Source organism: Phalacrocorax aristotelis, chromosome 16 (assembly GCF_949628215.1).
Source record: "Phalacrocorax aristotelis chromosome 16, bGulAri2.1, whole genome shotgun sequence".
In the NCBI taxonomy this organism is placed as follows: Eukaryota; Metazoa; Chordata; class Aves; order Suliformes; family Phalacrocoracidae; genus Phalacrocorax; species Phalacrocorax aristotelis.
Window position 1 is genome coordinate 10732090 of NC_134291.1, and position 14237 is coordinate 10746326.

The 14237-nt window shown below is 39.0% G+C and overlaps 1 protein-coding gene across 7 annotated transcripts in view; it reads left to right on the forward strand.

Annotated features, from left to right (window-relative positions):
- The window catches only part of MMD (monocyte to macrophage differentiation associated), a 47439-nt gene that overhangs the window by 29676 nt on the left and 3526 nt on the right, over positions 1-14237 (forward strand). For all 7 annotated transcript variants that reach the window (XR_012663423.1, XM_075111616.1, XM_075111615.1 and 4 more), the window contains exons 2-6: positions 5897-5978; positions 11937-12097; positions 12922-12996; positions 13403-13504; positions 14123-14192. Coding sequence is in view for 6 of the 7 variants with exons in the window: in XM_075111616.1 (XP_074967717.1) it covers positions 5897-5978; positions 11937-12097; positions 12922-12996; positions 13403-13504; positions 14123-14192 (490 nt within the window). In the remaining variant the exon portion in view is untranslated. The remainder of the gene's footprint in view (positions 1-5896; positions 5979-11936; positions 12098-12921; positions 12997-13402; positions 13505-14122; positions 14193-14237) is intronic.

Sequence of the window (14237 nt, forward strand, 5' to 3'; positions counted from 1 at the left end):
TGGCTCCGGTGCCGTGCCGCTCGCTGCCCGCCGCGGGGCCGGGCCGGGTGAGGCACTGGGCGGATTGAAGATGCTGCTGGTGTTCGCGGGGCGGTCGAGGTTCTCGGGTAAACATGCATGGGCTTTAGGTACCTAATTAATTTAGGTACCTAATTGCTCGAAGCCCAGATGCAAGGCCATAACTGTTGAGTGACAGTCTGTCGCCTAGATAAGACCCGTTTCCACAGTGGCCTCCCTCAGCAAGTACACTGCTGCAGGGCTGCTCTGCTCTCCTTTCACCAACTTGCTTAAGAAACCAAAGCCTAAGTATTAAAAGGGAAATGCAATTGAAAGAGCCAAAAGAGAGGAAAACGTGAGTGTGGTCAGACCCAGTTTCTGTACTAGCCCACACCTAGGCTGTTAGGCTGACTGATGCCCTGCCCCTGCGCTCGGGCGGGCGACAGCACCTGGTTTGACTTCTGCTCGCTGCCTGCTCTTTGCTTGAAATTTTGCCTTTTGCACTTGCCAGAAGGTTGAGGAGCCTTTTGGGAGGTCAGCGGGATGCACAGACTCTGCTTTCCGTGACCTAATCTATGTGTGATGCCGCAACTGTTAATGGATTCTCAGAGTATCGCAGATTTCGTTTTTATCTTTAGTACCATGTGGTAAGTACCTGAACCTTTACACATTGTGTGAATTCACTGATATTTCTAAATAAGTGGTGTGCTTCCGTACTGATCTGACTTATTTCTGTGACTCGTTGCTCAGTGGTAGTAAAGCTTATATGAACAGGTACAAACCACAACTAGCTCCCTTCTAATCCAGGAAGGAAGGTGCCTAGTCCGGAGGAATATGGCCCTATTTTTAACAGAGTGGACTGAATTCATAAAGAGGAAATATCTGCCAATTTGGTCAAAGCAAGCAAGCTTTTTATAAACCAATTCATTTATCTTTAAAATCTTATGCGGTCATCATGAAAACGTAGCGCTGATCTATTTTGACCTGCTTGTGCTTTTTTTGGTTTTGTTTTTTCTTTCGAGAGCAAAGAGCCCAGATAACATAAAAATTGCTTCAGGATCTAAATGTGTAACCCCATTTAACGTATGCTACTGCTGGTTTTGTGGAGTTATCCCCACCTTGTTGCAGTTTCTCATATGCTGTTATTTGTGGCATATTAGGTCTAAATGGCCTCTCCCGCTGCTGGAGAGCACAAGAAGAAAAAGATACAAAAAGGGGTGATGTGCTTTTAAGCTGATAAAAGGAAGTATGAGGCCTTTTGAGCTTAATAAAGGAAATGTACTTCCTGAAAAGACTAAAAAAATCCAGATCTTTGAAGCTATTGTCAGCACTTGCTGTTTTTACTGACGTTTTACTTCATGTTTCAAATAATAATTCATTCAGAAGATTAGAATTAAGAATAAGGCAAGATTTGAAAGGTGCTTTTCTCTTCTGAAGTTTTGTTATATGCTTGCTGTGATGCCAGGCAAATGCCATCCAAATATTTGCGATAGATTTGGGATTTTTATCCCAAATTTTTTTGAGGATATCCCAATTCCCCCCATATTTATTTTTCTAGGTTGGGTTTGCGTGAGAAGAGAGAGTGCTAGGAACCTTCAGGTTTTCCTCCTCCTTTCTCTCCCAGATACTATGATCTCAATTCTGGAATCACTATGAGACATACAGCATCTGCTCCTTGGACATGAACAGAAACTTGAAACATGAGGGGTCTCTCACAAAGAATGGATTAACCCATATGTTTAACACTTTAAATATCTGAAGTGTTTGAAGATTAAAGTTCATGTAATGTAAAGGGCTATGAGTTTCTTCTCTCTTGGTTTAAATTGTCATATGTCTTTCTCAATATCCTTTTTCCACTTATGTTGGGAATATTTGCGTGCTGTGAAACTATAAAGCTTGGACTTCCTTGGCCTCAAGTAGTTCTTGAGCTTTAAGAATGAGTTTAAATTGTGAAAATGAACTCGTAACTCAGTTCAGTGCAAAAGCGTTCTGCTCTCATGCCTGGCTGCAAGTAGTTATTAGTCTGTTAATCTCAGAAATTTTAAATTCTGATATTGAAGGAGTTAATATTTCATATTAGAGATCTTGGATTGTCAGTATCTTAAATGGAGAAGTACTTACGTGTTCTCATGAGATAGTGCTGCGTACCCCCTGCTTAAATGACTCTGGTTTCACTAGAGTTCCTATTAAAGAGTACATTATAGGTTTGTTAGAGAATCAAAAGGCTTCACTTAAAGATGTTTCCTGTAAACTGCAGTCGTGTTCAGTGGGGCCTTATGAGACTGTCCTGCATTTGATAATAATCTTAATGGTTGTGTTAGAGAGGGCTCTATCTTGTAGAGAGTTGTAGGAGTAAACAGCATCTGTATGCTATATATCAAGTTTCCACTTCTAGGAAGGTGAGGTTGTATTCCTCGCATTTATCTTTTTCAGAAGAGGCAAACTTGACCTGTAGATAGGAGGAAAAACAATGTCCCTGTGTTGCAGTGTTCATGTGGCAGAAGACAAAAAGCATCTGTTGTTGGAGATGATGTGGGCTTTATTTATTTATTTATCTTTAAGAAAGAACAGAACAGTTTTTGCCTCCGGACTGCGAGTAAGCCTGCAACCAAATTATTCTGCCTTTATATTACGATGTCATTCATATGTATAACTACAGGAGGGTATGACTTTTTTTAACATCATGGGTCAAAATAATTTTTCCTGGTTATGATGAGTATTTCGGTGTAGTATCCGTGAGCAACTATTTTCAAGCTTCAGGTCTGTTTCTTAAGGTGTTAAACACAAATTGTCAAACTGGAAATGAAATTAACTCAAGAGAAGCATTGGCTGGAATTTTTGCCCTATTCAGCCACTTTTTAAATGACCCTTCCTCTAAAGTTGTTCCTGATAACGCTTATAAATAGCATTGTAAAAAGGCATAGGGAGGGAACTGAAGCTTTGCTTTACTGGAAATGCTGTCTGTGGGTAGTGTGACCTGAGCAAACATGCTCCAGCATTTGCTGTCTGGGCCTTACAGCCGTTGCAGTCGATACCTTGCAGAAAGAAGAGGTACAGGCATGTCAAATGTACAGCAAAATTAGATACTGGGGTGTTTAGAGATCCTTTTCTTTAAGGCACAGGTAAAGTCTAACTCTTCCTCTCCTGCTAAAACACACGAGTGGTGGTGGTGTTAGTAGTATAACCACGTAGGTGAAGGGGACGAGTGAAGTGTTGCTAACGGTGGGGTTCTGCTCAAACTCTCTCTGGTGGAAGAAAAGCGAGTTTCAGCTGTTGTGGGAGTCCAGTGAAGCTTTCTGTTCAATAGCCATGCTACTAACCATGTCTGTTGTTGTTTTAAATGAAATAATTGGAGTTGAAGTTTTTTTTTTTTAAGAAAATGATTGAAGTGTTTTGTAAGTGTGAAGTTTTCTGAAGCCTGATGCTTGTCTGTTTCCCCAGCCTAAAGTTGCCTCAGACAAACAAATCATGTTTCATTCCTGTGCTGGCTCAAACAAGGTGGGGAAAACCCCCCCAATCCTTTGTGCAGATAACAGAGAAGGGATAGTTTTGTTAATGTCTTTGTGTTCTGTTTTACTACTAACAACACTGTCTTTAAATTAGTTAGAATAGTGCTGTGAGGTCCTAATAATAAATGGTCTTTTCTGAAGTGTTTGTTCATAATTCTTTCTGAAATCTGACATTAATCCAGGCTCTGTTGCAACTGCTTTAGAAAGATCCACTATCGTTTCTACTAAATAAATATAAATGAAAAGGGGAAAAAATTATCCTCTAATAGATAATAGAAGGTCCCATTAGCAGCCTACCCTCAATTATTTATAGATTTTTAGATGACGATAATATATAGATGTTTGGAACAACAGAAATTATAAAGCTAGTACCGAGGATGAGCTTATTCTTTAGTAGTTGGGGTTTTTTTTGTTCAGGGCGGGGGAAGGTTGGTGGGTTGGTTTGGTTTGGTTTTTTTGTCCTCCTGCTTCTTGTGAGAATGCCAAGGTACCACCATGGCCTTTGGAGAAACGTAATAGTATTCCAGATGTAATCAGTGAAAGGTTTCCCATGACTTTGAATTTATGGAGTTGGGCAAAGGCAGTCTAATCCCAGTCACTCAACTGAGCCAACAGATGCTTTTATTTTTAAATGTTTTCCTAACTTGGAAGCAGAACTGAGTAAACTGAATGTTCCATCTGTAGAGGTTGCCGAAATGGCCTTCAGCAGCTGTTGAAGACCTGTACGCAATGGGCAATAAAATCATTTCCCAAATGTTCTGCGAGCCTGTGTATATGACTACAATGTCATTATCCTCTTGGAGGTGAGAGCAAGGTGTCATTTGTCACTGACAAAATAATTGCCGTTGTTTAATAGTTTATTAACTCCCATGGAATTATCCATTTGCTAACAACCATTTATCCTCAGCATCTGTGAATGAAATTCACGTTTTTCTTATCCTTTGTATTGGTAACAGTTGAAACTGTTCTTTGAAATTGCGACGATTTGGAGAGAGATCATGACACAGTGTTATTTAATCAATGCTGTTAAATTTTCATATATGGGTTTAGAAAAAAAATGGTTTACAAATCACTTAAATCAGTCAAGAAAACCAAGTGGTTTGTATCTCAGAAGTCTGGAGCTGCTTGTTCCAACTATAAGGTTCCAGTCGGGCTTTTTTCGTTGGTTATTTGTTTTTCCCTGGTCTGAGATCGGCCAGTATTTTATGGATGTCATAAAAATAGGACTGGTTTTGACTTCAACTAGGAGGGACATGGGGGAGGACCAAAGTTTGTCTAACAAGCTCTTTATATAAATATAGCTAACAAAGCTGCTCTCAGTTCTGAGCATACAGGCATGTTCTGTATTTGTTGTGAAGCTGTTCCTGGCTTGTTGGATACCTGACTAATTGTCAATGCATAGTTTTATAATAGTCTGGAGTAAACTGGAATTCATTAGTGAAAGAGAACCACTTTTGTGTGATATTATGCTGTGCTGGGGTGACATACGCGGTACTGTGGCAGGAGTAGTTAGTAACTTTGACTGTCTGGCTGCATATAAATGTGTGCTGTCTTTTAGAGGTTTTTATACACAGATTTAAATTGTATAGTTTCACAGAAGCAACTCAAGTGTTTGCATTTTTTTTAGTGTAGTTAAAAGCAACATTTGTATTGGCAAGTTCTTCCAAAGCTTTCTCAAGCTTCATCATGTTTCATTTGGCTTGCAAAGGCTGTGTTTGGGGTGATTGTTTGTTTGTTAGGTAATATTTGAAAATTCTTAGAGAAAAAGGTGGAATCTCTATGGTAAGGACCTTGAAATTTTTTATCTTCAGAGTTAGCCATTAGAGTCTCTTTTCATCCCTGTGTAACTTGGATCTTAGTTACAGACAGAAGATAGGAGTAGCCTCAAATCAAGCCATCTAATGCTCCAAACGTAAATATTGCTTGCTATAGGAATTGAAAAGTCAGTGTTCAGGTTGGTTTATTCCGAGGTGTTATAGAACTGGAATATCGCTATAGTTTCAAGAACTCCTTAAAAGAAGAGTAACCCTTGGCAGTTATGAAGAAGTCCGTATTTCAAGAGCAATTTGAGTCCATTTAAATGGAATTTAAATTGGAAATATTTCATTCTTCATCCAACCAAGCTGTCAGAAAAGAGGGAGTCTGACTTCTGTATGCAAAGTCTTGATTAAAGATAACCATCCACCACATCAGGCAGTCACAGAAATTGATTTAACATATGTTTCTGTTAAGAGAACTTTTCTGGGAGAACTTACAATTTAAATAACAGTTGCTTCTAACATGTCTGTACTTATAATTTTTAATGCTGCTAGGTTGGAGGGATTCCTTCATGATGCTCCAAAGAAATTTTTTATTAACTCTCCTAAAAATACCTCTTAATTTTTCCACAGGTTCATGAACCACCCAGCTCCAGCAAACAGCCGCTACAAACCCACTTGCTATGAACATGCTGCTAACTGTTACACACATGCAGTAAGTACATTTCCTTTGGATTTTTTTTTAAACCAGATGTTTCAGTAAATTTTTGTGGGTTTGGATGGCTAAATGCTTACCTTTGCCCGAGTGTATTCATATTTACAGCCTCTTTGATTTTGTTATATAAGCTTCAGCTATAGCAGTCCAGAAAATGTAATGTTAGTTAGATGGCTGGTAATCACTGGTCCCTGATCTGAATCTCTAGGAGCTCCAGATGCTTCGTAAGATTCCTTTTCACCAAAGGAAGTTATATGTCTTTATACGCTTTTCCTCTGTCCCAGTCAGAGGATGACTGTGGTAAAGTGAATATAGTTCTATACTAGTCTTGCAAGGCAGATTTCAGAATGCTGTGCTCACATGGTGTCATGCTGGATACTGCATACTGGAAGTATACAAAAGACTTATTCATGTTGGAAGCGGAATACTGTGGGTATTAGCCAGAAGAGCTAGAATGACTTAGTTCTGATACTTCGTATCTGTGAATTGATTTGTCAAGAAATCTCCTATTTTGAAAGAGGCGCTAATAATGCTGACAGCCCTACTAGAAATCCTAGTCTGTCCTTATTTTCATAATATATGGACCCATACTAGATTTGAATATATGGTATACACAAAATAATGAAAGCAGTCTGTCATCCGTGCTCCCCCCCCTTTTTTTTTTTAAGTACTTGGGAAGTTTAATTTGCTGTCTGGCATTTCAAAAAGGACTTAAAAATGTGCGTGCTTGTTTTTAAAGATAGCATTTGCCCTTTTATAAAAGCAGCTCGTGCTTCTCCTCAACCCCTTGTTTAACTCCAAACATCTGAAGTATGTTTGACTTTGTCCTTAGGCTCTTATCTCCAGTGTGTCTGAGTGAGCTACAGTTATGAATGTTCAAGGTAGTGCATGGGACTCTTCAGCTCTAGAAAGAGCTCTGTTCTTCACGATCTGTGTGTGTTTTATAAATGACCAGCATGCAGCTCTGTGTTGCTGGTGAAAACAATCATCTTGGTTTACATATAGAAAAGCTAACTGAAACTTATGTGTTTTTAAGCCAAGGGTCTCATGTACAGCATTATGTAAATATATGCTTATTTCTCTAGAGAATGAAGCAACATTCTGTTAGTTAGCACAAATATGTAGTTTATCTTATAATCCTTGTACAAATTTTGTTTACTCTGGCCAAAAAGTTAGATTTCAAAATATCTGGCAGAAGTTGATGTACTCCTTGCAATTCTAGCCTTCATCTAGTTGAAAAACAGGCATGTCTTATTCCTGCCTGTTAGCAGTAGGTTACAGCCAAGATGTCATATCAGTATTTTCTGGTATGCTAGTTTCTGGTCAAGCTGTCGAATTACTTTTTGAAGAGTCAAGCTACATGCTAAACCTACCATGAACTGCTAACAGCTCGGGGATATGCAATGTTAACGTACCCCTTGTCAAAAAAATGAAGTGTAGTGTAAAAGGGGGATTATTACTCTAAATAAAATTGTATGCAGTAAATAACTTTTAATTGAAATTTAAAGCCTTGAAACAGGAATCTAATCTGGGAAAGCACAATGAATTATACAGAACAAGCTGGGGGGGATGCTTGCTTCTCCTCTGTGTTATGGACTGTTTCTCTAAATGTTAGATGGCCAAGTGCTTTGCCACTAGATTACAGGCTGAGTTTGCAGTTAGATGTTGATGTAATTTCTACAAAACAGAGTTTAGCAATGTTTCTCCATATATTTTTTTCCAAAGCTTTCATAATTCAGAAAGTAGTCAACTTCTATCCCACCTGGTTTTTTGACTTAAAAAGACACAGTAGTCAGTTTAGGCTTCAGCTGCTTCAAAAAAAAACCCAAAACAATTAATAAATGGGGATACGGAATCCCATGCATAGCTTTTTGCTACAATACTTAAAAGCTAACTTTGTGTAGCATAGTAAGGTATCTTCAAATTTCTAACTAGTAAGGCTCTTTAAAATGTCTTGATTTTTTTTTTTTTTTTTAGCTTTAAACGAAGCACTGACTTGTTTTTAGACAGTAGGAGACAGGAAGGGCAGCTAAGCAGTTGAATATAGAGACAGAAAAGACTGCTCTGTGGTTAGAAGAACAGGAAGGAAACAGTGTATGAGAGAAGTAGGAGTCGTAAGAATTTGAGTTATAAGGTAAGTGAAATCTAAAGGGGGGAAATGGCTCTTTCATCATGAAGCTTTCTAGTGTACATAAGGTTTATCAGACAAAAGACATGCTCTGTTATATTAAAACCTCAGAATTTAGGCATGGCTTACTTTGCACTGCTCTAAAAGTTTTTTTTCCCAACTGCCTTAAAAGGAGGAACTATTATTAAGTTAATAGTCTCTCTATTCCAGTCTTGGGATGTGCAGTGCATGGAAAAAAGTATAAATATTTCAAAAGTGAGGCTGGGAGCATTTACCAGGCCATTTGAGCATAGAGGAAGGGGTCATCAAAATTTCAGAAGGGCTCTTATGATGAAAATGTTTCCATTCTAGCTGACTGATACTAGCAGTTTCTCTGCTCTCTGTGTATCGCACAGCTCAAGTTGCCAGTACGCTTCCCACTCCACCATGCCTTATTTGAGAAAATTGATGAGTGGGGAGATGCTGTACTTGGCTTCAGGGCTGTACTGCTGGAGCTCGCCAGGCAGCTTGAGATGGATGGATGCAGTCCTTTGTCGTTCCCTCTTAAGCGTCACGTGTGAATTTGGCTGCTTTGTTGGTCTTTCCATTGCCTTCCTTTCCAAAGGGGAAGTGCAGGGACCATCTTTATGCTGTTAGTGTTCCCTCTCAATGAAAGACACGTGAGATCACAACAATAACACCATGGCTTGTGCATCAGAGGTCATTGTTGCTGACTACATGACGTGCATAGCCTTGTGTGCAAAGAAGATAACTTAATTTGGCATGAATGTTAAAAGCAGAGTTTTAAGCAGATTTTTTTAAACCTCTTTATGGGAGAGATTGTCTTCAGAAAGAAGCAGCCCCAAATAGATGGAAGGTACCAGATACTTCGCTATAAGTTAGTAACCAGAGAGTTTAATTTCCCTGAAGTATGCCTGATCAGGTTTACAGCTTACTGTTTCAGCATCTTTCTTTGTGCTTACGGCTTTTTGCAGTGGCTGCTGTTTGTGACAGTAGGGGTTGTGGTAGTTGGTTTCCCAAAATACATCACATGGGGCTTGTGCCCAAGTCTCTGCTTAAAGATTCCTGCCTCTAGCTATAAATAATTTTAATCCTTTTTCTTCCTTCTTATTGTAAAGGGGTTTATAACGTCATGTTCTCATTTTGTTCTGGCGTTTCTCTAGAAAACTTGGTGAAACTGTTGCCTGCTCTCTTGTTCTGTAAATCTCTCCACCAGCCCCATTTCTGATTTAGCAAGTGTTAATGAAGGTGCTAAAATTAGTAAATCGGAGCATCATGTTCTGGCTTTGTCCACAGAACATTAAGTTGGTGGGTTTGACGATATTCGTTTGGAAGACTTGCACTTCATGATGAAACAGGCAAAGTTTTTTGTGACTTCTAGCTAGTTTTATTACTAGGAATGTTGGCAACTTAGAAATGCTGTGTCATTGCTGGAAAATGACCCAGCACAATCACACTCATTGTATTAGTTCTGATTCTTTGGCTACTTTTTTGGTAAATAACCCTCCTTTTAAAGGACTCATTGATTGCTTCTCCATTCTGAAGATTAAAAAGCCATTCTTACGCTAGAGATTTTTTTTCAAATGAACATGGGAAAATCCATCTTGGTTTGTTGACTGGAGAGTTATATTTACTTTGTAAGATGGATGTTAGGTATAAAGAAGTCCATTGTATCATATGTTTTCTTGTATGGCATTAGTATCTAAAGAACTTTTATCCAGTTGGCTGGAACAGCAGGGTATCACTTCTGATTTTTAATTTAGCTATTTTTGGTCAGAAAAAGAGTAATAAAACATCTTTTGTTTAGTCTATCTGTTCCCATGGTGTGTATCAGTCACAGAGGGAAAGTGTTTCCAAATAGAATACTTAGAAAAAACAATAAATCCTTCTCATGCTAGTATAGTGCTGTTCCCTGTGAGAAGTAGAATGGTTCTTCAGAGCCAGGACAAGCAGAAAAGAGATTAATGCAGCGCTTCATCCATGTACTCATTTGTAGCTGTATTCTTCATTCTGAAGGTGCAAAGAGCGTACATAATCTCTCTGAAACCTTTTAGTTCTCTGTCAAATATAGTCAAACCTGAAATTTGCACCCAAAATTGGGAAGGAAACCGATGAACGTGGATACAGCATGACTGCACAGCTTAAAGAATCACGGCTAAAAAGCTATTTCTGGAGCTTAGCATCTTCCTGTCTCCAGCAAAAGCTAAATGAAACAACTGCCACATCTCATCAGTTCCTTGCTATCTCAAGGGCTTCAGCCACACATTAAACTGTATGCCATATGTGGAAAACAGGAGGGACTAATCTCCTGAGGAGTGAAACACTTTAACCTTTCTTGAATTTGGGGGCTGTCCAGGATATGTATATGGAAATTTATGGTCTGTGATAAATGAGAAGCCAGACTGGCAGACTATTTTTGGCCTTAAAGTACATGAGGTCAACTTCCACAGCCTCATTACAAAACTCAGAAAGTGTTTTCACCTCTGGTCCAAATGCCATTGATACAGGAATGTAGTACTTTTCATTTCCCTGGCTCTACAGCTTGTGGCGTAAATGTACTAAATTTTGCAAAAAGGAAGAAAATATAATAGTAATGAAGCTACAGTTGATGTACGTCAAAAGCCAGAAGCAAAAGCTGCTTTTGTTTGTTTTAACTCTGATTCATTCGGTATACTTTGCATCTTCTGCACTGTAGCTGTGATCAGAGCCTCGATTTCTTCTGGTCTGTAAGCAGATGAAGGACAAAGGCAGTGCAGGCTAGACCAGATCTTTGCGCTCTAAGCTATCAAACCTGTAAGGCAAAACAGAGATGCCAGATTTGTTTAAACATTACTGGTTCCTGGCTTTATTTTTTAGCATGTGAGACTTGGGTTAAACTGCGAAGAGTTTAACCTAAGAAGGTAATTTACAATTCAAGTGAACGAATTAACATCTTAAGACACACTGGGCTGGAAGGGAACTTGTGCAGAGTTTTTGACTTAGAAGCCTGACAAAGATAGGACTTCACAGTGGAAGGGGAGAAATGCCTGAGCCAGCAGGTTCTTTGCTTTAACTACTTGTTGGACATCCCTTCCCCCACCCCCAATTTATTTGTTTGTTTTTTCCTGAGTGAGCAAAGGTACATGATGTAATTTATTCTGGGAAGGAGTGTAGTTTTAAATGCATATGAAGCCTGGAGCCCACTTCTTAGATACTTCACGTGAGCATGCTAATTCTATCATGATGTTCTAACAGTGGTTGTTTTGGAAGATCTGAATTAAAGCTGTTTGAGAGGGAAGTGGTAAGGAAAGCAGAATTGGATACGCTGCATTAAAAGAACATCGTCTTTGTGCATTAAGAATCTGTTCATAAAAGAAGTTTGCAGCTAATTTATTTATAATATCTAAAACCCAAGTTCTGCAAAGCCCTTAATTCTCTTGTCTTCTACTTAACTGCATACTTCGAAATGCTTTATCTTTTCATTCGGTATTGAAGTTTATTTTTGTCTGTCCTGTGCTCTGCCTCTATGCACAGGAGGTGGTTTAGATCCATGCCTACAGAAAGATCAAAACTTTCTTAAAACACAAGTGAAAATAAAAACACTGCTAAGACTTCTCAAATTCTTTTGCTACTGGAATACCATGTGAGGAGAAACTTACCACAAACGGGCGTAAGCTGTCTGAGACTTTGTCAAAGGCTTAACACGTGTGTCAACACACACCTAAATGAAAAACTTCCTCCTGTTAGGAGCACGGCATCCGATGTCATACATACGGTCTCTGTTGCTGTGCTGTGGGTGCTACTATGTTGGCTGCTGGTCAAGACTTAACAATGGCCTTTTGTTTTCTTAGTTCCTCATTGTTCCTGCGATTGTGGGTAGTGCCCTTCTCCACCGGCTTTCAGATGATCGATGGGAAAAGATAACAGCATGGATGTATGGCATAGGGCTCTGTGCGCTCTTCATTGTCTCCACAGTATTTCATATCGTTTCTTGGAAAAAGAGCCACTTAAGGTATCGCTATAAGATGTATGTTTTATTTTCAGGTTCTATGATGTTTTTCCATTGTGTTTCCCAGTCAAAAACATGATTTTACATAAATCTGGAGTGGTACCTTGTACTGAAACATTAAAAAACACCCTTGATTCTGTTGGAAGAAATAGGGAGCCAAGCTCATATACAAACAAACTTTAATGCCTGCTGCTTTTTCACAAGGAAAATAATGTGTTGTTCTATGCCCTAGTGGCTCTTAATCCAGAAATTGGATGGGAAAAACCTAACCTAAGCGCATGTATGATGGATATAATCCCATTGCAGAAATGAGAACACTGTCTGGGACTATGGCATGCTCAAATACTTTGAGGAATGCAGAGCTTGCCAAGAGAATTCTAGTACCATGCACAGTTAACAAGCAGAAAGCCTCCTTGGAGGCAAGGCAGCAATAGCAAAACTAAGATGTGATATTTATTTTTTTTTTGGTTGGGTTTTTCCCCCCCCATTGATTCCTATATAATTCTGAGCCATAAATTGGATTTAACCAGTAGTCACTAAATAGTAACGGTTTCTGGATTAGACAGAGTTGCTGTGACAGCTTTCTGCTTCTGTGCCAGAGAGCAGGATGCGTGATGGGGTGGAGACGGGGAGAGGAATGGAGGAGGGCTCGTCTCGTTTATGGCCTCCTGAAGTTGAAGTCAGCTGAACAGTTGTCCAGATGGTTTTAAGAGGTTACACAGCTGATGGTATTTTCCCCACAGTAATCCCAAAGTGTGTGAGGAATCTGAGACAATACAAAAGTCTTTCCAAAATCTCTCTTGGTGACCTATTCTCTCTCTTACTAGGACAATGGAACATTGCTTTCACATGTGTGACAGAATGATGATCTATGTCTTTATTGCAGCATCATATGCACCATGGTAAGAAATATGACACCCACCTCCAGAATTCAAGCTTTTTCCATTACAAAGAGTTTATCATTGTGGCTTTCCAAAATCTATAGTTATCTTCTTAGATGCAGTTGACCACATTCTGCATTGTGAAATGCAACATAATGTGATCTGAGATTTGCTGAACAGAAACTAATATAGGAAAACAGCAGAAAATAATTTATTTATATGCCACAAGCCCCAGTTTATGCTTCCCTCACATCAATGCAAGCATACCTTCTGCGTCTCTGTATATAGAATGTCCCAGTGTCTTTCCCACATTGTGCCTAAATTGTAGCTTTGAATAGTTATTTATTTTTATCAAGCCTTACTACTCCTGTGTCAGTATGGTCCATTCATTCATCACTTTTGTCTCTTGAAATCTCTGTACCTCCAGGTTAAATCTGCGTGAGCTTGGACCTCTAGCATCTCACATGCGTTGGTTTATCTGGCTGATGGCTGCTGGAGGAACTATTTATGTATTTCTCTACCATGAGAAGTAAGAATTATTATTTGCATTTAACTTTGAAACAAAATTAAAAGGTGGGGGCTTTCTTGCTTTCTGAGTGTTCCTATCCAGCCTTTCACACATTGAAATGAGGGCTTTGATACGTGGAAACATGTGATGAGTGATGCGAACTTAAACCTTGTCAGAAGACAATTGTATTCACCCTGTTATAACATGTCTTAGGCTATGTTGTTTCTTTTAAAGGGGTCAGAGGGAAGTTATCCACTTTTAAAAACTAACTTTTGCTACAAGAAAGCAGTTGATAGTGGGTAGGGTAAAAAACCAGTTGAAATGGCTTTCTTATGCGCCTAATTTACAGAGCATTGTGTATAGATTATATTGCAATATTGTCTACTGGTGCATACTGGCTCCTGCTACCTTCTTGTTTTTCTTTTGAGGTGTGAGTCCTTGAGTTCCAGATCTGAACTGTTGAGCCTGCTTTCGTTACTTACTCTCAGGGAGCAAGACCCAACTTTTTTGTTTTGGAGATGAGCTACTGAAGTTCTTGTCAAATAAGAAAATATAAGTTGTCTCAATGTTTTATTCTCACTAGTACTTAATGCAAATGAATGCTCAGCTCCTTAAATGACTCAAATCATTCCTTTTTAGGTATAAGATCGTTGAACTCTTTTTCTATTTAGCGATGGGATTTTCTCCTGCTCTGGTAGTGACATCCATGGTAAGGAATGTGACTATTAACGTTGCAAACATACACTTTCCTTTT